The sequence below is a fragment of the Schistocerca piceifrons genome, chromosome 11, assembly GCF_021461385.2.
Source record: "Schistocerca piceifrons isolate TAMUIC-IGC-003096 chromosome 11, iqSchPice1.1, whole genome shotgun sequence".
Classification (NCBI taxonomy): domain Eukaryota; kingdom Metazoa; phylum Arthropoda; class Insecta; order Orthoptera; family Acrididae; genus Schistocerca; species Schistocerca piceifrons.
The window spans coordinates 32,500,003-32,523,653 of NC_060148.1; the positions used below are offsets into that span (position 1 = coordinate 32,500,003).

General features: G+C 45.3%; 1 protein-coding gene across 1 annotated transcript in view; it reads left to right on the plus strand.

Annotated features, from left to right (window-relative positions):
• Positions 1-7,157, plus strand: part of LOC124720052 — a 74,500-nt gene extending 67,343 nt beyond the window's left edge. The window contains exon 2 of the mRNA XM_047245313.1: positions 5,499-7,157. Coding sequence (XP_047101269.1) covers positions 5,500-6,063 — 564 coding nt within the window. The 5' untranslated portion in view covers position 5,499 and the 3' untranslated portion in view covers positions 6,064-7,157. The remainder of the gene's footprint in view (positions 1-5,498) is intronic.
• The last annotated feature ends 16,494 nt before the right edge of the window (positions 7,158-23,651 follow it).

The following is a 23,651-nucleotide window of genomic DNA, read 5'->3' on the forward strand; positions in this document are numbered from 1 at the left end:
CTAACCCTTAAAAACATATATCGATCATTTATTCAACGACCTTTAAGTATGCCTAATAATACACTACTGGCCATTAAAATTGCTGCACCACGAAGATGACGTGCTACAGACGCAAAATTTAACCGACAGGAAGAACATGCTGTGATATGCAAATGATTAGCTTTTCAGAGCATTCACACAAGGTTGGCGCCGGTGGCGACACCTACAACGTGCTGACACAAGGAAAGTTTCCAACAGATTTCTCATACACAAACAGCAGTTGACCGGCGTTGCCTGGTGAAACGTTTTTGTGATGCCTCGTGTAAGGAGGAGAAATGCGTACCATCACGTTTCCGACTTTGATAAAGGTCGCATTGTAGCCTATCGCGATTGCGGTTTATCGTATCGCGACATTGCCGTTCGTGTTGGTCGAGATCCAATGACTGTTGGCAGAATATGGAATCGGTGGGTTCAGGAGGGTAATACGGAACGCCGTGCTGGATCCCAACGGCCTCGTATCACTAGCAGTCGAGATGACAGGCATCTTATCCGCACGGCTGTAGCGGATCGTGCAGCCACGTCTCAATCACTGAGTCAACAGATGGGGACGTTTGCAAGACAACAACCGTCTTCAAGAACTTTTGCAGCAGCATGGACTATCAGCTCGGAGACTGTGGCTGCGGTTATGCACGACCGCATTTTGCAGGTCCTGTATGGGCCTTTCTGGATACAGAAAACGTTCGACTGCTGCCCTGGCCAGAACATTCTCCAGATCTCTCTCCAACTGAAAACGTGTGGTCAATGGTGGCCAAGCAACTGGCAAGTCACAATACGCTAATCACTACTCTTGATGAACTGTGGTATCGTGTCGAAGCTGCATGGGCAGCTGTACCTGTACACGCCATCCAAGCTCTGTTTGACTCAATGCCCAGGCGTATCAAGGCCGTTATTACGGCCAGAGGTGGTTGTTCTGGGTACTCATTTCTCAGGATCTATGCACCCAAATAGCATGAAAATGTAATCAATTGTCAGTTCTAGTATAGTATATATGCCCAATGAATACCCGTATATCATCTGCATTTCTTCTTGGTGTAGCAGTTTTAATGGCCAGTAGTGTATGTGTACTGTGCATCGCATTTTGCAGTTATTTGTGAAACGTAGATCAAATAAGACTCTGTGGTTCCAGCGACCTTTTCGAGTCTTGAAAAACATCTGTGCTGTATACGTGCAGAGTGAATTGACGAATCAAAATGTTTACCAAGGCCAGGTTCCGAACATGGGTCTACCCCTAACTAACAGATGCGGTAACGACTACGCCACCATGGCAGAGTGGCTTTGCACAACTGCTATTCGAGTTTAGGGGGAATATCAAGGGCACTGAGGCGTGAATGGGAATTTGGATTGAGGAGTTGTGCAAAGTCAGGGTGGCATAGTACTTAGCGTTGGGTGATTGGTTAATTTAAGGGAGGGGACCAAACAGCGAGGTCGTTGGTCCCATCACATAAGGAAAGGAACCATTCCACCATTTGCCTGAAACGGTTTAGGGAAATCACAGAAAACCCAAATCAGGACCGAGCGAGGTGGCGCAGTTGTTAGCACACTGGACTCCCATTCGGGGGGACGATGGTTCAATCCCGCGTCCGGCCATACTGATTTAGGATTTCCGTGATTTCCCTAAATCGCTCCAGGCAAATGCCGGGATGGTTCCTTTGAAAGAGCATGGCCGACTTCCTTCCCTAATCCAATGAGACCGATGACCTCGTAGTTTGATCTCTTCCCTCAAAAACAACTGTGGTGTGTGTACTGTAAGACCTTCGGTACACACACCATCAGATTATTTGACTTGTCGCTCTAACGAAGTAGGCGAGTGTCAGCAATATGTCTCGTGGTCTTATCGTGGCGTGTTTATCTTCTCCCGTCAGTTCAGACGATAGAAATGCCACTAGCGCGCTTAGAGTAGCAGATTGACGGTGACCAACTTTAAACAGAACTTGATTAATTTTCACACACATTTATTAAAATAATAACAATCATAAACCTTACTTAACTTGTTCTGGATGCTATTTACAATTGACAATCTGAAGTACCTTTGGTCTTGGTACGTTAATCTTATTCTCACATATCTCTGATACTTGACAAAGTGTCTATACATTTATCTTCATGGTTCAAATGGTTCAAATGGCTCTGAGCACTGTGGGACTCAACTTCTGAGGTCATTAGACCCCTAGAACTTAGAACTAGTTAAACCTAACTAACCTAAGGACATCACACACATCCATGCCCGAGGCAGGATTCGAACCTGCGACTGTAGCGGCCTCGCGGTTCCAGACTGCAGAGCCTATAACCGCACGGCCACTTCGGCCGGCTATCTTCATGGCTATGTACAGGAATATAATAATCTTCTTAGGTGCAGACTGAAACTTGACTATAGACTGGTACAGACTAATGCAGACTAATGTAGACTGACTAATCGGAGGTCTGTACACTCGTTATAATACCTCGCGCGTTCCGGTATCACTGCGCGAGTGTGATCCGCGAGGAGAAAAGGTTCTACATTAGCAGCAATCTCATTGGCTGCATTACACATTAATACGCGGATCGGCAGAAGCAGAATTTGGTCCGTCTCTAAGGCAGCGCCATCTCGTAGTGCGGAGACGGACGAGCGCTGCGCCTGCGCTGTTGTGCTTAGCGGGGCGCGCTCTAGTGGGAAAGTTGTGTACGCGCTGACTACGCGGGACTATGTACACAATAACAACCCAACCCCAAATCAGGATGGCTGGACGCAGGTTTGAATTGTAGTCCTCCCGAATGTCCAATGTGCTGACTAACTCGGTAGTAAACAGCACATCTGTCTAGCGAGCAGGAGACTAGCGAGTAGGAAATCTGGGTTCGACTCCCAGTCTTCATACAAATATTCATTAGTAGCTTTAGTCTGCATATATACACTGATAAGCCAAAACAGTATGACCACTGCCCAGTACGACATTGGATGCCGCACGGTAGCATTGCAGGCACATGACACAGTACCAAAAGTACGTAAGTGGAGCACTCACAAACGGGGCATCACCCTAGTGAAGATGTGAGCTGAAAATGGGGAATTTCATTGGGATAATCCTCTTTGACAAAGGTTGCATGTTATTACACAGAGCCTGTGAACGAGTGTGGCGAAACTGGTCGAATGTTCACGTGCTACTGTCGTATCTAAGGAAAGAGGTGGAAGGACAGTGAAACTAGGCGTGAAATGGTTGGATGTTCACGACTCTTCACAGAATATAGAGTTCAGAGGCCTGTCTACTCTGTATAGTTGGGTAGATGGTGATCTGTGGTATCTCTGCCGACAGAGCGCAAAGGCGGTGCACGCACAGTGGTTCGGAACACACTGTTCATTGTAGGCTGTTGGACATGGAGCTCCTCAGTAGACCACCCGTTCGTGTTCACATGTTGACCCCACTACACCGTCAGTGACGAGTGCAGTGGGCAGGGGACAACCAGGATTCGATCGTCGATCAATGGGAACGTGTCAGCGCTTCGGACGAATCACAGTTTTGCTACACTAGGTCAGTGGTCACCTCCACAAATGTCGTCATCGACGTGAACGGCGGCTCGAAACGAGAAGCGCGCCACAGACGCTATGGGAGGCATTCTCGTGCGCTTGAAGCGGATCTGTAGTACCAATCGAAGACATGCTGCCAGCTGCGAACTACCTGCATCCCATCATTCTCCGACAGTGATATCGTCTCCCAGCAGTATAACTGTCCTTGTCTTGGAGCCAGAACTGTACTTTCGTGGTTTGAGGAGCGTTACATTGAAGTCACGTTAATGTCCCTGCGACCAGATTCGCGTGGTCCTATGTCACCCATCTCGGTAGCTATCGAGCGCTGCGTTATCACCACGTATGCAAAGCAGCGTCCCATTATTTATGTGAATTACGCACACTAAAAAAAGTTTTGCATACCCCAGTTACCAGAACTCCTGAAGATAGACCTTGACTGTGGGTATTGTATCACAGGCACAGTCTGGCTGTTCAGTCTGGTCGAGCGGCAGAGGCGTACATCGGCCCCACATAATGCGACCCCAAAACATCAGGGAACCTCCACCTTGCTGCACTCACTGGACAGTGAGTCTAAGGCGTTCAGCCTGGCCAGGTTGTCTGTTGGCTGTTCAGAGGTGTCACTAAAGCCGCCCAAAGACCTAAACAACCATGCATGAGCAGCACCTATTATGTGGAGGGGGTCAGACAGCCGATCAGTTCCAGTCATTCCACCAGGAAGGAGGTACACGGCTCGTGTTTGTAGTTCAACCGTGCCTACACAGTCAATACCGCGGTTCGGTCGCGTCTGCATTGTTACTTTGTCCCAGGGAGGGCTCCCAACAAGTGTCCAGGCGCCTTGGAGTGAGCCAATGCGAAGTTGTTTAGACGTCGATGTCGATGACATGCCTCGCTCAGGGCGCCTGAGGGCTACTACTAGAATGGATGAGTGCTACCTACGGATTATTAGGAACCCTGACAGCAACGCCACCATGTTGAATAATGCTTTTCGTGCAGCCACAGGATGTCGTTTTATGACTCAGACTATGTGCAATAGGCTGCATGATGTGTAACTTCACTCCCGACATCCACGGCGAGGTCAATCTTTGTAACCACAACACCGTGCACCGCGGTACAGCAGGGCCCAGCAACATGTCGAATGGACTGCTCAGGACTGGCATGACATTCTCTTCACTGATGAGTGTTGCATATGCCTTCAACCAGACAATCGTCGGAGACGTGTTTGGAGACAACCTGGCCAGGCTGAACGCCTTAGACTCACTGTCCAGCGAGTGCAGCAAGATGGAGGTTCCCTGATGTTTTGGGGTCACATTACGTGGGGCAGATGTACGCCTCTGGTGCTCGACCAGAGTGGCCAGCATGTTCTGCAGACATGAACCCTATCGAACATGCCTGGGATAGATTCAATGGGCTGTTTATTATGTGACCCACCAACCTGAGGCAAGTACACCGAAGCACCCTTGAGAAGTGGGACAATCTGGGCCAACAGTTCCTTGATGAAGTAGTGGATAGTATGCCACAAGGAGACAGGCATGCATCAATGCAAGAGGATGTGCTACTGGGTATCAGAGGTACAGGTGTGTACAGCAATCTGGAGGTCTCGCTATATGGTGGTACAACATGCAATGTGAAGTTTTCATGAGTGATAAAAATGATGTTCATGTTGATCTCTATTCCAAAAATTCTGTGCAGGTTCCTGAACTCTCGAACCGAGGTGATGCAAAACTTTTATTGATGTGTGTATGTGGCCTATGCATAGACATGTAATACCACATACCTCCACAAATCTACCAACAAATTGCTGGATTCCTCATAGGCAGAATCCTTGGAGCATTTCGTACCAGATACAGACAAACAAGCTATTAAGCAGTTGGTCATAATGTTTCGGCTCATCAGTGTACATGAAACCTCTATGTAGTTAGCTGACATTGTTTGACAAGGTGCTAACCGTGTGTCGGGCTGTCTGCAGGATGCACGTGTGCTGGTGGCGGCTGATCGTGGCGATGGTGGCGCTGCCACTGGTGGCGGGCGTGGTCATCATCCTCATGTGCTTCGTCTGCTGCCCGCTGCTGTGGAAGGAGATACCCAATACGGAGCAGAGCGACTACTACCGCACGCCGCTCTACGTGGTGGGAGTGTTGGCGCTGTGGGTGCTCTTCGCCATCGGCATCTTCTTCCTCTGGTGGCGCCGCAAGCCCAAAGTGATCGTCGACGATTCCACTGAAGTGATCGTCGACGAGCCCATCAAAGTGATCTTCGACGAGCCCGCCAAAGTGATCGTCGACGAGCCCATCAAAGTGATCTTCGACGAGCCCGCCAAAGTGATCGTCGACGAGCCCATCAAAGTGATCTTCGACGAGCCCGCCAAAGTGATCGTCGACGAGCCCGCCAAAGTGATCGTCGACGAGCCCACCAAAGTGATCGTCGACGAGCCCGCCAAAGTGATCGTCGACGAGCCCACCAAAGTGATCGTCGACGAGCCCAGCAAGGTGATCGTCGACGAGACCACCTTGCTCCCTGCCGCCGAGGCGTGACGGCCCGTCCACTTGCCGGTACCTCCGAGACGCGACGTATGGCTGTGACATCAATGAGGCCACTTTGTCACGTTTTGGTAGGCCACTGGGATGTACATCTCTCCTGGAATTGCGACCTTCATATTGACGATCCAGCATTATATGGAACAAATCTCCACATTACTCTGCAAGTTTTCAGCTGACACACGGGTGTTTGTACCTGAGGCTCCAGTTGCGATTCGTGCTATGCGGAAATTTTTTGTCGATGCGGAGCTTCTCTTGCTACAAACAATGCAAAGAGCGCGAAAACACTGCAGGGGAAGGTCGATTTACTCAGTTGTATGGCACCCCATACTGTACCCTAATATGAAGAAAATACACTCTAAAACAGGAAAAAGAGACATGCCACGAAGAAATTATCCGAATGGGACGGAAATCGGTAGAAGTGATGTACACATGCATACACACTAATGATTGGATGTACCGCAAAACTGGATGATATTTTCACGAGAAAGTCCTTCACACACTGAACAAGTCAAGATCTCGTTAGTCCAACTTTGGCCGATATGCGGGCAACTTTTCACGACATCCCTAAGGAGGACATCCAGTAACGTAATCAATCCATCGCAAGCTGAATAACTGAGTGCATAAGGGTCAGAGATTGAATTCCTCAATTTGTTGAGTGCTTTCTGTTGAATAAATCATCCAATGTTTCTAAAATTGTACCTTTGTTTCTTTGCCTGTACACTTACATCGTAATTACCGTGTTCCGACTCATTCGGATTTTCTCTTGGAGTGTAAATTCTAAAACCGACATTTATAATTTTCTGTTGTGCCATAAGAGGTTTTGTTTTATAGTTTCGTGAAATACAGATTGACAAATAACTGCACAATACAGGTGAATGTTTCTCAACCCATTCCCATAATGGTCACAGAGAGAAAGATGATGGCCATTGTGTTTTGAAGTCTGGTACGAGACTATGAATTTCTCTCACAGATGTTCAGCTTCTGACAGGCAGTCAGAAGTGGTTTTTACTCTCAGTAACACTTAAATAAAACTAGTTTGTGCATCATTCTCAGTAAGTTACAAATAACAGCGTTCAATAAAATATTTAAAACAACTGTAAGTTGATTTATTTAGATCCTATAAGAGCCACCCATGAAATGTTAAAGCAATTATTTGTAGAATGAACAATAAAGCAACACTAATGTACAAAGCTACTGGTACATGAATTGTACGAGTACAACAAAAAGAGCACTTTCTACGCATAAGTGCAATATCCAAAACAAACCTCAAAAAGATGCAGACTGTAAAACAATATATTTTTACATATTACGACTGGGAAATAAGTTAATTAACAGTGTTTAGCAGAGATTAGAAGAATATGAAAATTAGTGTGATTTACCATGAGGGAGTTAGTTCTGAATTACGGTTTAGTACGATTTCACGTAAGTTTCAGAAAGCAATTTCAGACAGTTTACGGCAATTCGTGTTTCAGTGAAATAGACTGTAATGACAGGTAGGCCAATATTACACCGAGCGAGGTCGTGCAGTCGTTAGCATACTGGACTCGCATTCGGAGGTCTACGGTTCGAATCCATGTCAAGCCATCCTGAGTTAGGTTTTCCGTGATTTCCCAAAATCGCTTTATTCAAATGCCGGGATGGTTCTTTTGGAAGGACATGGCTGATGTCCTTCTCATCCTTCCCTAATCTGATGAGACTGATGACCTTGCTCGCTGTTTGGTACCCCCCCCCACCCCCCCAAACAAATCAAATGGTTCAAATGGCTCTGAGCACTATGGGAGGTCGTCCCCTAGGACTTAGAACTACTTAAACATAACTAACCTAAGGACATCACACACATCCATGTCCGAGGTGTGGTGGCCAAGCGGTTAAAGGTGCTACAGTCTGGAACCGCGTGACCGCTACGGTCGCAGGTTCGAATCCTGCCTCGGGCATGGCTGTGTGTGATGTCCTTAGGTTAGTTAGGTTTAAGTAGTTCTAAGTTCTAGGGGACTGATGACCTTAGAAGTTAAGTCCCATAGTGCTCATAGCCGTTTGAACCATGTCCGAGGCAGGATTCAAACTGCGACCGTAGCAGCCGCATGATTCCGGACTGAAGCACTACCACTGCCGGCCCCAAATCAATCAACCAGCCAATACTACAATACAATTTGCAGTCTACCAAGGCACCTCAATATGAAACGACAGCTCGGCCTGAGGAATGCCACACCGATGGGAATCATGAGTAGCAGAGTTGTTCATAGTGATTTTCCAGCATCTGCTCCTTCATGTAACGGTCAGGAATCTGTCAGTCGTCACCGATTCCACATCTAAGAACGAAGAACCTTCTGTACTGCGAGCATACGTCTCTCGTACAAATGCCTTCCATTATCTCACAGAACAACTCACCCTCACAGATGTGATGTCCTCAACACGGAAGTCGTGAAATTCAGTATTTGCAGAAAATGGAATTTTTATGTGGTAAGTTCCTATGGGACCAAACTGCTGAGGTCATCGGTCCCTAAGCTTACCTAACTTAAACCAACTTACGCTAAGGAGAACACACACACGCTTACCCAAGGGTCAGGGGAAGCCACGCGAATCGTGGCAAGGCGCCTCGTACCACGCGGCTACCAGGTGCGGCTACAGAATATGCTATCCATTTTTTTTAATGAATTCGTGAAGTATTTTAAGTAAAACTTGGCAGCGACACGAAAGTACGAGGTCGTTCAATAAGTGAAGCAGCTCATTTTGTTTTCTAGGACTTCAAAATGGCGTCTGTAACGTAGGTCTACTCTAGGCACAGAGTTGACACTGAGTTTCTTTTGTCGGAAAACCAGAGCATCGCAGGTATTCGTAGGAGCTTGCTGAATGTCTACAGAGAACTGGCAGTGAACAAAAGCACGGGGAGTCGTTGGGCGAGACGTCTGTCAGGGTCGCACAAGCCAGTCCGTTCTCCCCCCTGCCATCCCGCCGCACACGGCTGTGACTCCTACAACGCCGGAACGTGTGGACACTCTCATTCGAGGTGATCCACGGATCGCAATCAAACACCTGGCTACTCAGCTGGACGTCTCTGTTGGTGGTGCTGACACAGTCGCCCACCAGTTGGTGTACTCAAAGGTGTGTGTGTGTGTGTGTGTGTGCGTGTGTGTTAGAATGAATGACGAAGGAATTCGTCGTGCATCGCAAGTGATACCTACCCCTCCTTCTCACATAAGAAAGCTAGCTACCCTCAGTGAGGGCAGAGACTTGTTACAAAACACGCTTCCCCTGCAATGCTCCTCTCTGTTGCGACACTTGCTCGACGTGCACACTGCAACCCCATTTAAAATGAAACAAGTTCACATGTGTGCGCTATGCTTATTGTTCGTAAATCACTTGATTGCTGCACTCTTTACTTCTCAACTGGCAGTAATTGAAAGACTTCAGGCTATTACTGCCACGAATAGTAATAATAATAAGAATAATAATAATGTGTACAGCAATATAGTAGCCCTTATGTACTGGGCTATTACAAATGACTGAAGCGATTTCATAAATTCATTGTAGCTCCATTCATTGACATCTGGTCACGACACACTACAGATACGTAGAAAAACTCATAAAGTTTTGTTCGGCAGAAGCCGCACTTCAGGTTTCTGCCGCCAGAGCGCTCGAGAGCGCAGTGAGACAAAATGGCGACAGGAGCCGAGAAAGCGTATGTCGTGCTTGAAATGCACCACGTCAGTCAGTCATAACAGTGCAGCGACGCTTCAGGACGAAGTTCGACAAAGATCCACCAACTGCTAACTCCATTCGGCGATGGTATGCGCAGTTTAAAGCTTCTGGATGCCTCTGTAAGGGGAAATCAACGGGTCGGCCTGCAGTGAGCGAAGAAACGGTTGAACGCGTGCGGGCAAGTTTCACGCGTAGCCCGCGGAAGTCGACGAATAAAGCAAGCAGGGAGCTAAACGTACCACAGCCGACGGTTTGGAAAATCTTACGGAAAAGGCTAAAGCAGAAGCCTTACCGTTCACAATTGCTACAAGCCCTGACACCCGATGACAAAGTCAAACGCTTTGAATTTTCGGCGTGGTTGCAACAGCTCATGGAAGAGGATCCGTTCAGTGCGAAACTTGTTTTCAGTGATGAAGCAACATTTTTTCTTAATGGTGAAGTGCACAGACACAATGTGCGAATCTGGACGGTAGAGAATCCTCACGCATTCGTGCAGCAAATTCGCAATTCACCAAAAGTTAACGTGTTTTGTGCAATCTCACGGTTTAAAGTTTACGGCCCCTTTTTCTTCTGCGAAAAAAACGTTACAGGACATGTGTATCTGGACATGCCGGAAAATTGGCTCACGCCACAACTGGAGACCGACAGCGCCGACTTCATCTTTCAACAGGATGGTGCTCCACCGCACTTCCATCATGATGTTCGGCATTTCTTAAACAGGAGATTGGAAAACCGATGGATCGGTCGTGGTGGAGATCATGATCAGCAATTCATTTCACGGCCTCCACGCTCTCCCGACTTAACCCCATGCGATTTCTTTCTGTGGGGTTATGTGAAAGATTCAGTGTTTAAACGTCCTCTACCAAGAAACGTGCCAGAACTGCGAGCTCACATCAACGATGCTTTCAAACTCATTGATGGGGACATGCTGCGCCGAGTGTGGGAGGAACTTGATTATCGGCTTGATGTCTGCCGAATCACTAAAGGGGCACATATCGAACATTTGTGAATGCCTAAAAAAACTTTTTGAGTTTTTGTATGTGTGTGCAAAGCATTGTGAAAATATCTCAGATAATAAAATTATTGTAGAGCTGTGAAATCGCTTCAATCATTTGTAATAACCCTGTAGTTACTGCTGTCATACTGACAATTCATTTATCTCTTTCGAAGTGAGCAATGAAGCAGTTTCTGGACTACTGTAGGTACTATCTTCAAATTGGAGAAGACATTTTCTCGAGATATTTAGCATTTGTTACGTACGTGTTTCACTTTTACCAGCAGCGACGTATGGGACACATCACAACGTATGTGCAGTGTGTGGACTATGTAAGGAACTTCTGACCTTCATTATACGGGGTGCTCAAAAAGTCTCTCCGCAGTGCCGTATGACTGTTAGCCGCGCGTGCCGTATGATTTTTCGCCTGCCTGGGTTACTTCCCTTCACGTGGACTCTCCCAACATTCCATTAAGTGAAAATTTGTAAGTAAAAATGAATATTCGATAAATTAAAACTTGTATTTTACTGAGTTTCATTTCGGTATATTCACTGCGGCATACAGCACGCGCGGCTAACAACCATACGGCACTGTGGAGAGACTTTTTGAACACCCCATATTAATGATACTAATTGAAAAAAGTAATTATATTCTAGCAAAACTGTGGTAAAAGTAATGATCTGTAGCAAATTATGTAGTTTCTTGACTGAAACAGAAACGAATCTTTTAGTTTTTACCCTTCCGAAAATTTCATTTTACCTCTCAGGGAGTAATTAGGCCCAAGTTGGGAACCACTGCTGCAGACAATACACTGATAAAAGCTAGGTCGCTATAAACGGTATCAATTATACATTGAACTTTTCTATAACTTTGAGTCTTAATCTGTTTTAACAGAGTTGTACAGTATCTGATTTTTAATTCAGTATTGTTTTAACAAAAAACTGTCCTGCCAAAGTAGCCGAGAATGCAATCGCACTGCTTCCTGGACTCAGGTAGGCGCGCCGGCCCTGTATCGAGTAAGCCTGGCGGATTAACGACGACGACCGGTCTGCCGGCCAACCTGGATGTGGTTTTTAGGCGGTTTTCCACATGCCACTAGGTGAATACCGGGCTGGTCCCCAAATGCCACCTCACTTACACGCCTCGCAGACATTTAGATACGTTCGCGCTATTAGATGGCTTACACTGGACGCAGACAGATGGGTGTACACTAATTCCACCCCTGGTGGTTCAGGGTGTGGGCAGGAAGGGCTTCTGGCCACCCTCTGCAACTACACTGCCAAATCAGTAGTAACACAGCCGAACATGTGTGATGCGTGACTAAGGCTTCAAGCAAGAAAGAGCGGTTTTTACAGAAAACTAATACATACTTTTAATTTTTTGTACTGTAATCACTTCTGTTGCATTTAATAAATAACAGTTACTTGTTTTTGTACACGAAACTATACAGGAGAGCCCATACGACAGTTTGTAGGTGAGGTGGGCATGGGCTAGACCTGGGGTATGGAGTATTTTTAATATTTTGGAAGACGAATGGCGACTTTTAAGTAGCCATAACAAAGTTCCATTTCTGACTGTTCTAAAGACCAGTGTAACATCATTTTCTATACAGAAAAGCAACTGACTACATTACATTTTTATCTCTCCCTGAGAGCTAGGGGTGGAGGGGATTACCGTCCAGCTATTGCCCCAAGTATGGGCCCACATGCACTATAGGTTTTGCTAATATCCGGTTTTTTAAACCAGATTTCTCAAAACGACATCGATAATCAGGCATAACTGGTAATCTGGAATCGACAGATCCTCAATCATACCGGATTATCAAGGTCCTACTGTATTTGTGACGTAGCTGCCTCAGTTCCGCTCTCATAGATCCATGGTATTCACCAAGGCGACGAAAGTCACTGGATAGTGGTATGCACATTTACAGGTGGCATTAGTATCATGTAGACAAGGTATTAAAGGTCAGTGCAGTGGCGAGTTGTCATTTGTAGTCAACTGATTTACTGAAATGTTGTTGTTGTTGTGGTCTTCAGTCCTGAGACTGGTTTGATGCAGCTCTGCACGCTACTATATCCTGTGCAAGCTTCTTCATCTCCCAGTACCTACTGCAGCCTACATCCTTCTGAATCTGCTTAGTGTATTCATCTCTTGGTCTCCCTCAACGATTTTTACCCTCCACACTGCTCTCCAATACTAAATTGGTGATCCCTTGATGCCTCAGAACATGTCCCACCAACCGATCCCTTCTTCCAGTCAAGTTGTGCCACAAACTCCTCTTCTCCCCAGTTCTATTCAATACCTCCTCATTAGTAATGTGATCTACCCATATAACCTTGAGCGTTCTTCTGTAGCACCACATTTCAAAGGTTTCTATTCTCTTCTTGTCCAGACTATTTATCGTCCATGTTTCACTTCCATACATGGCTACACTCCATACAAATACTTTCAGAAACGACTTCCTGACACTTAAATCTATATTCGATGTTAACAAATATCTCTTCTTCAGAAACGCTTTCCTTGCCATTGCCAGTCTACCTTTTACATCCTCTCAACTTCGACCATCATCAGTTATTTTGCTCCCCAAACAGCAAAACTCCTTTACTACTTTAAGTGCCTCAGTTCCTAATCTATTTCCCTCAGCATCACCCGACTTAATTCGACTACATTCCATTATCCTCGTTTTGCTTTTGTTGTTGTTCGCCGGTCGCGGTGGTCTCGCGGTTCTAGGCGCTCAGTCCGGAACCGCGCCACTGCTACGGTCGCAGGTTCAGATCCTGCCTCAGGCATGGATGTGTGTGATGCCCTTAGGTTAGTTAGGTTTACGTAGTTCTAAGTTCTAGGGGACTGATGACCTCAGAAGTCCCATAGTGCTCAGAAGCATTTGAACCATATTTCGGCCCTCAGTAGTCCGGCCTCTCACAAGGGAACCTCCCCATCGCACTCCCCTCAGATTTAGTTATAAGTTGGCACAGTGGATAGGCCTTGAAAAACTGAACACAGATCAATCGAGAAAAGAGGAAGAAGTTGTGTGAAACTATGAAAAAAATAAGCAAAATACACAAACTGAGTAATCCATGCGCAATATAGGCAACATCAAGGATATGAGCTCAGGATCGCCATGGTCCCGTGGTTAGCGTGAGCAGCTGCGGAACGAGAGGTTCAAGTCTTCCCTCGAGTGAAAAGTTTACTTTCTTTATTTTCGCACAGTTATGATCTGTGCATTCGTTCATTGACGTCTCTGTTCACTGTAATAAGTTTAGTGTGTGTGTTTTGCGACCGCACCGCAAAACCGTGCGATAAGTAGACGAAAGGACGTGCCTCTCCAATGGGAACCGAAAACATTTGATCGCAAGGCCATAGGTCAACCGATTCCTCCACAGGAAAACACGTCTGATATATTCTATACGACACTGGTGCCGGCATGTGCGTCACATGACAGGAACATGTTGTCGACCCACCTAACTTGTACACTTGGCGAATGGGTAGAAAGATTCTTCTACCTTGCCCGATTTAGGTTTTCTTGTGCATGTGATAATCACTCTCAAAAAAGTGAAGAAAACATGAGTTTGTCACATAAACTGCAACAAATGAATGCAACAGTTTCAGAGTCGCACGGTTTTCCCTGTGCTCTGTCAAAACATTTGTTTTTAACGATTTCAAATTTTTCCGTGTGTAAACCGTCAAATCCTGCATATGCCCAAGCAAATCTGAACATATCCTGGAATTTTGGAGAGCGAAGTTGTTCATGTGTGAGTGCCTATACTTTTCACTCCAAGGAAGAATTGAACCAAGGACCTATCGCTTCGAAGCTGCTCACGCTAATCACGGGAGAACGGCGCTCCTAACATCATGTGATCCTTGATGTTGCCTATCTTGCGCATGGACTACTCAGTGCATATATTTTGCTTATTTTTTTCATAGTTCCACACAACTTCTTCCTGTTTTCTCGATTGATGTGTGTTCAGTTTTTCAAGGCCTAGCCACTGTGCCAACTTATAACTAACTCTGAGGGGGGTGCGATGGGGAGGTTCCCTTGTCAGTAATCCGGCGCACATCCAGAAACACGTGCACAATGAATTATCGTGCGCAACAATGCTTAGTTAAACAATGCTTTATATACTGTATTTGAAATTGTAGCTTTTTTTACAGTTCGGAATCAGGTCTTGTAAAAGGAAACAAGTTACACTAGACCTCAAGCAGAAACTCAAAATTTCAGACAAGTTAAATCGAGGTTCTTCACAGAAAGCCATTGCTGCTGAGTTCAATGTTGGACGAGCAACTACTTATGACATCAAAAAGAAAGAAGATGTTATTCGACAGTACTCAACACAAATGGATAGTGAGGTGCGAAAACGGAAGGTTACGCAAAAGAGTGAGAATGAAGAACTGGACGTAGCTGTTTATAGATGGTTCGTACAACAAAGCAGTAAAGGAATTCCAGTGAGTGGCCCGACTATAGAGGAAAGCATTTAAGGTAACTTACTAGTGAACAGCTGGAAAAACAGCAACAGTTTTCATAAAGTTTATGATTGTCTAACTACATAACGTGAACCCTGAATACAAAGAAATTTTAGAACAATGAAAGTGTTTTAAGAATGAAGATTTTGGTATAAGAATAATCAGAATAGCTTTGATATAAACTTTATTATACGGGGTGTTACAAAAAGGTACGGCCAAACTTTCCGGAAACATTCCTCACCCACAAAGAAAGAAAATATGTTATGTGGACATGTGGCCGGAAACGCTTACTTTCCATGCTAGAGCTCATTTTATTACTTCTCTTCAAATCACATTAATCGTGGAATGGAAACACACAGCAACGGAACGTACCAGCTTGACTTCAAACACTTTGTTACAGGAAATGTTCAAAATGTCTTCCGTTAGCGAGGATACGTGCATCCACCCTCCGTCGCACGGAATCCCTGATGCGCTGATACAGCCCTGGAGAATGGCGTATTGTATCACAGCCGTCCACAATACGAGCACGAAGAGTCTCTAGCATTTGGTACCGGGGTTGCGTAGACAAGAGCTTTCAAATGCCCCCATAAATGAAAGTCAAGAGGGTTGAGTTCAGGAGAGCGTGGAGGCCATGGAATTGGTCCGCCTCTACCAATCATCAGTCACCGAATCTGTTGTTGAGAAGCGTACGAACACTTCGACTGAAATGTGTAGGAGCTCCATCGTGCATGAACCACATGTTGTGTCGTACTTGTAAAGGCACATGTTCTAGCAGCACAGGTAGAGTATCCCGTATGAAATCGTGATAACGTGCTCCATTGATCGTAGGTGGAAGAACATGGGGCCAAATCGAGACATCACCAACAATGCCTGCCCAAACGTTCACAGAAAATCTGTGTTGATGACGTGATTACACAATTGCGTGCGGATTCTCGTCGCCCCACACATGTTGATTGTGAAAATTTTCAATTTGATCACGTCGGAATGAAGCCTCATCTGTAAAGAGAACATTTGCACTGAAATGAGGATTGACACATTGTCGGATAAACCATTCGCAGAAGTGTACCCGTGGAGGCCAATCAGCTGCTGATAGTGCCTGCACACGCTGTACACGGTACGGAAACAACTGGTTGTCCCGTAGCACTCTCCATACAGTGACGTGGTCAACGTTACCTTGTACAGCAGCAACTTCTCTGACGCTGACATTAGGGTTATCGTCAACTGCACGAAGAATCGCCTCGTCCATTGCAGATGTCCTCGTCGTTCTAGGTCTTCCTCAGTCGCGAGTCATACGCTGGAATGTTCCGTGCTCCCTAAGACGCCGATCAATTGGTTCGAACGTCTTCCTCTCCGGACACCTTCGATCTGGAAATCTGTCTCGATACAAACGTACCGCGCCACGGCTATTGCCCCGTGCTAATCCATACATCAAATACGCATCTGCCAACTCCGCATTTGTAAACATTGCACTGACTGCAAAACCACGTTCGTGAAGAACACTAACCTGTTGATGCTACGTACTGATGTGTAGAGCAATGAGTCGCATGTCAACACAAGCACCGAAGTCAACATTACCTTCCTTCAATTGGGCCAACTGGCGGTGAATCGAGGAAGTACAGTACATACTGACGAAACTAAAATGAGCTCTAACATGGAAATTTAGCGTTTCCGGACACATGTCCACATAACATCTGATCTTTCTTTGTGTGTGAGGAATGTTTCCTGAAAGTTTGGCCGTACCTTTTTGTAACACCCTGTATAGACATTTATGTCGGTCAGTAATTTAAAATTTTTCCTGCCAGTCTACGTTTGAAGTCTATACACTTATTAACTACTTTTCTTAGATGCTTAAAACTTTATGCACACATTTATGGCATTGTTATCTAAAAAGTAGACTGAAATCAAATGATTTTAACCAATAGTCAAAATTAAGGCAATTTTTCATAGTTAATAAGGTTATATTATTCCTCCTGGTGATAGTAAACTGGTGTCTGTAGTCTACGTTTCTCGAAATGGTAGCCTGAAATATCGCAAAACATTTCAGACCTCTAGCTCAAACAGTTGCATAAAATAAAAATGTCAGAAAATTTGATTCTTGGGGAACTCAGTTTAAAGGTACGTTTCATCTGTTACTCATCTCTGTTGTTTTTAATGCCCTCCACTTGCATAATATTCTTGGTTTGTGTGCTCCTCATAATCTATCTTCCTTTTCTTACTCCTCTTTGCTATTCTGGGCTCTTTAGTTGCCTCAAGAACCCATGTTTCGCCTTCGGTACCTCTCAAGGAATCAATTTCCATCAGTGCTTGTCTCATATTCAAACCAGGAGTTAGTCCCCGCAGCTCTAAAACATCACATCTGCTAACTGCCCCATCATTAAAGCAAATAACTGCATCTAATACACCTAATCTCATGGTATTGAGCGGGCCGCGGTGGCCGTGCGGTTCTGGCGCTGCAGTCCGGAACCGCGGAACTGCTATGGTCGCAGGTTCGAATCCTGCCTCGGGCATGGGTGTGTGTGTGATGTCCTTAGGTTAGTTAGGTTTAAGTAGTTCTAAGTTCTAGGAGACTTATGACGTAAGATGTTGAGTCCCATAGTGCTCAGAGCCATTTGAATCATCATGGTATTGAAGCCAACAAACACAGTTTTAGCCAGACTTTCCCATATCACACGGTTGAAACATTCATCAACATTTTTTGTGTTTCCATGTAAGCACCGAGCCAATAGTTTAGTGTCACTTAAGTCCCTGTATATGGGTTTAATTGCTTCCAATACCTCAAATGGCAGCGAGTGATGGAGTCCATAAGTCTCACAATTTGCTATTGCTTTTTGTATCCACACCATGTGTCTACACCACTGCCGCAGAGGCTATCCTGTGGATGGTCATCCGTAGAGGCTTTATGGAAAAAGGCAGGCAATACTGCTTTCTTCATGGCCTCAGTACTGTCTCGATTCCTTCTTATGGCTAAACCATAATAGAGCTGCAGTTTGTCCACCTCTTCCTTAGTAAGACGACCTAGACCACCAGTTGGTTTGCCATCACAGAGTTTCCCCTTCATATCTTTTATTAGCTTACGTAAACGTGTGCCCATCCTCTTTTGGACATGGCTAACACACTCTAACTTTTCAAGTTTTACAGTTCTTCCATAAGGCATATTTCCCAACACATTTGCAAACCCTTTGGACTCCAAGGCCGCATGTTGTCGTTGTTGTTGTTGTTGTGGTCTTCAGTCCTGAGACTGGTTTGATGCAGCTCTCCATGTTACTCTGTCCTGTGCAAGCTTCTTCATCTCCTAGTACTTACTGCAACCTACATCCTTCTGAATCTGCTTAGTGTGTTCATCTCTTGGTCTCCCTCTACGGTTTTTACCCTCCACGCGACCCTCCAATGCTAAATGTGTGATCCCTTGATGCCTCAGAACGTGTCCTACCAACCGGTCCCTTCTTCTAGTCAAGCTGTGCCACAAACTCCTCTGCTCCCCAATCCTATTCAATACTTCCTCATTAGTTACGTGATCTACCCATCTAATCTTCAGCATTCTTCTGCAGCACCACATTTCGAAAGCTTCTATTCTCTTCTTGTCCAAAATATTTATCGTCCATCTTTCACATCTATACATGGCAACACTCGATACAAACACTTTCAGGAACGACTTCCTGACAATGAAATCTATACTCGATGTTAACAATTTTCTCTTCTTCAGAAACGCTTTCCTTGCCACTGCCAGTCTACATTTTATATCTTCTCTACTTCGACCATCATCAGTTATTTTTCTCCCCAAATAGCAAAACTCATTTACTACTTCAAGCGTCTCATTTTCTAATCTAATTCGCGCAGCATCAACCGATATAATTCGACTATATTCCATTATCATCGTTTGGCTTTTGTTGATGTTCATCTTATATCCTCCTTTCAAGACACTGTCCATTCCGTTCAACTGCTCTTGCAAGTCCTTTGCTGTCTCTGAGAGAATTACAATGTCATCGGCGAACCTCAAAGTTTTTATTTCTTCTCCATAGATTTTAATACCTACCCCGAATTTTTCTTTTGTTTCCTTTACTGCTTGCTCAATATACAGATTGAATAACATTGGGGAGAGGCTACAACCCTGTCTCACTTCCTTCCCAACCACTGCTTCCCTTTCATGCCCCTAGACTCTTATAACTGCCACCTGGTTTCTGTACAAATAGTAAACAGCCTTTCACTCCCTGTATTTTCTACTGCCACCTTCAGAATTTGAAAGAGAGTATTCCTGTCGACATTGTCAAAAGCTTTCTCTAAGTCTACAAATGCTAGAAACGTAGGTATGCCTTTCCTTAATCTTTCTCCTAAGATAATTCGTAAGGTCAGTATTGCCTCGCGTGTTCCAATATTTCTACGGAATCCAAACTGATCTTCCCCGAGGTCGACTTCTACCCGTTTTTCCATTCGTCTGTAAAGAATTCATGTTAGTATTTTGCAGCTGTGACTTATTACACTGATAGTTCGGTAATTTTCACATCTGTCAACACCTGCTTTCTTTGGGATTGGAATTATTATATTCTTCTTGAAGTCTGAGGGTATTTTGTCTGTCTCATACATCTTGCTCACCAGATGGTAGAGTTTTGTCAGGACTGGCTCTCCCAAGGCTATCAGTAGTTCTGATGGAATGTTTGTCTTCTCCCGGGGCCCTGTTTCGACTCAGGTCTTTCAGTGCTCTGCCAAACTCTTCACGCAGTATCGTGTCTCCCATTTCATCTTCATCTACATCCTCATCCATTTCCATAATATACTGAAATATATTTAAATTTGTTTTTAAAGATATTCCCGATGTCCGAAGCGATTCATTCAACTACCATTTTGTTCACAGAACTCTAAATATTGATTTAAGACGGAGGAAAACGAATTTTTGAAGCAGATTCACTAGTAAGTGACCTTAACAAACAACTAGGCGGCAGTAACTTGTTTGCAGCGAGCGAAGGTTGGCTGACAAAGTGGAAAAAACGACACGGCATTCGGCAGCTGCCAGTCGCTGGGGGAAAGTCGCTTGGCTAATGCTACGGATGCTGATGAGTTTGTATGCAAGATACGGAGGATAATAGAGGAAGAAGATTTAACTGCTGATGCCTTGTATAATGCTGATGGAACAGGACCCTTTTACTAGATGCTTCCTTATAAAACATTACAATACCCACTACATGCCCCAATTCTCTCAATTCCGAAGGAAGCACTGTGAACCTGCTCTTTGTTTCTACACACGCCACACTCAGCGGTAATCAGCCCTTCTGCATCAACGGACAGAAGTCCCTCTCAGAACTGTTCCACAAATTCGGCGATCGCTTCCCCTCAACACAAATGCGTTACTCTCTCTTCTTCTTCCTTGCCTGCTCGCTTTTTTTCTACAAACTTATCCAGACTCATAGACTACAAGGACACACCATTTTTTATCTAAGTACAGAATCCTTTAAACCACTCAATAACTAGAAACAAACAGACCAAAAAATTATATTCGCACTCTCGAATACCGAAGTCGTTGATCTCATTATACTTATACAGTTAAATCTTACGATCGCGGTCTCATTTGATTGGCATTCCACAATGAGCTAAGTATCGGAAATACACTCTCTTGACCGCTGTTACTCTGGAAATATCTCTATCGTCCTTACGACTTCCTCTCTACTCGTCACATAATATAATCAATATTAACTTTACAGTGCAGCATATACAAACGCTACACAATGTAAACCACATTAGCTTCACAATAAAGTATATACACTTTTGACACAAAACAGTGCACTTATCCAGTATATCTCTACAGCATGCGAAAAAAATATCCTATCCCTACAGCGTCTATATACAGCAATGCTCCCCAATCCTTCTAAAGCACCGTCAACCTGTTCTCTCTACAGACCCGACACTCAGAGCTACACATGTACTTTCCCCATAATATTACACCATTTTAGCTGTACTTCTCAATATCATGCACTAGGCTACACCCTACCGATCACTAGTTCATCATAATTCCCAAGATATAGACTTCAAATTAATTCTCTACAAACGCCGAACTTTATCTATGTGCAGCATGCTGTAAACCACTGACTAACTAGAAACAAACATATGCAAAATGATATTTCCACTCTCGAATACCGGTCTCAGCCATGTAACATTTTCGAGATCTTGGCTATAATTTACACGTCCACTAAGGTCTGTCCCAGGTCTAGAGAACACACAAGCATGTATCGAACACACCACAATCGATCTTCACTCAGCTAAATAAAGGAAGCAAATGTGCAGAAGTATTCAACGGAACAATCTACATCCCATCTAATAACACTCCAACCCAAATCAATCATCTTCTCAAATTCTGAGCCGGGCGCGGTGGTGTAGCGGTTCTAGGCGGTACAGTCCGGAGCCGCGCGACCGCTACGGTCGCAGGTTCGAATCCTGCCTCGGGCATGGATGTGTGTGATGTCCTTAGGTTAGTTAGGTTTAATTAGTTCTAAGTTCTAGGGGACTGATGACCATAGGTGTTAAGTCCCATAGTGCTCAGAGCCATTTGAACCATTTCAAATTCTGACTTGATCACCAAAGCCGCCCAACACATAATATTACTTCGCTATTCGGTCGTCTAGAGGACTTCAAAGTTCGCTCTTACAGATCCATACACCCCAACAGGTCTCTGCATTCGGACAGCTGCTCCAGTTATTTATTATCATTTATGATCATTTATTATTATTTATAATTTATTATTATTTATATCATGTTACCTAACAAAAATGGCTCCAAGTTCAACTGTGTTTAGCTCCTATGACAACCACCAGAGCGCTCTGTCATCACATCAGTTGATTACGCAATTACCATTATTCAAGACGGCTGCACCCAATGTGAAACGTGCCACCTTTCCCGAACCTGCATGCTACATTAAAATTCCAGCTTGGCTTTAGTCACACCCTACACATCGTTCAACTGATCCCATTTCCAGATCTTTGCGCATCTGATATATGCAATTTAAGTCAGAGAAAGACATATCAGTTACCTTCTGCAGCCTGTCTACAGGCAGAATGACCTCAGTTACTGCAACAGGACCTTGTATTGACCATTCGCCTGAAATGCAAGCGCCGCCGGCGGCATGTCAAAGCCACGTATCAGTCCATCTAAACAGCCGTCCACTAAGCCCCAGGACCAGCATGCCGTAGTGGGCTCTCTCTCTATACCTGCTCTCCAGCTATTGCCTAACGACATACACTGCACAGACGGATTCCTGAGTAGCGCTGATCTCTATCCTCCCCTGCATCTCCAACTCGACATGTAAACAGTGTCCTCCCCCCCCAGCCAGCAAACCCGTCGTCATTCACGTTGCGCCGACAATTCTGTCAAAACTCACTTTCTAAGCAAAGATGAGTATTCATTTAGAACAAATAGACAAACATAACTCCAAGCAGAAGTCATACATATGAGAAAAAAGGAAAAAATGACCTCAATTTAGATTATCCGACATTTATTTACATGTCCTGATGATACAGTCGTGTCGTCCACTCGCTCACTCCTTCTACACACGCTTTCACACAACTTGTTCTACTTACATGCCACCCACCCTGTTATAATAATAATTTTCAACAAGCATTTACGCCCCCACATTCAACCCAGCTCAATAGAACATAATAATTCCTTTTCGCACAGACAGCCATATTCGGTGAACACTTAAATGTACTAAATTGCGCATACATGTAATCAAATAAGCAAATACTTTTACCGACATACACACACTTCTCACTGAGGATAGGGCATTTAATACACTCCTGGAAATGGAAAAAAAGAACACATTGACACCGGTGTGTCAGACCCACCATACTTGCTCCGGACACTGCGAGAGGGCTGTACAAGCAATGATCACACGCACGGCACAGCGGACACACCAGGAACCGCGGTGTTGGCCGTCGAATGGCGCTAGCTGCGCAGCATTTGTGCACCGCCGCCGTCAGTGTCGGCCAGTTTGCCGTGGCATACGGAGCTCCATCGCGGTCTTTAACACTGGTAGCATGCCGCGACAGCGTGGACGTGAACCGTATGTGCAGTTGACGGACTTTGAGCGAGGGCGTATAGTGGGCATGCGGGAGGCCGGGTGGACGTACCGCCGAATTGCTCAACACGTGGGGCGTGAGGTCTCCACAGTACATCGATGTTGTCGCCAGTGGTCGGCGGAAGGTGCACGTGCCCGTCGACCTGGGACCGGACCGCAGCGACGCACGGATGCACGCCAAGACCGTAGGATCCTACGCAGTGCCGTAGGGGACCGCACCGCCACTTCCCAGCAAATTAGGGACACTGTTGCTCCTGGGGTATCGGCGAGGACCATTCGCAACCGTCTCCACTGAAGCTGGGCTACGGTCCCGCACACCGTTAGGCCGTCTTCCGCTCACGCCCCAACATCGTGCAGCCCGCCTCCAG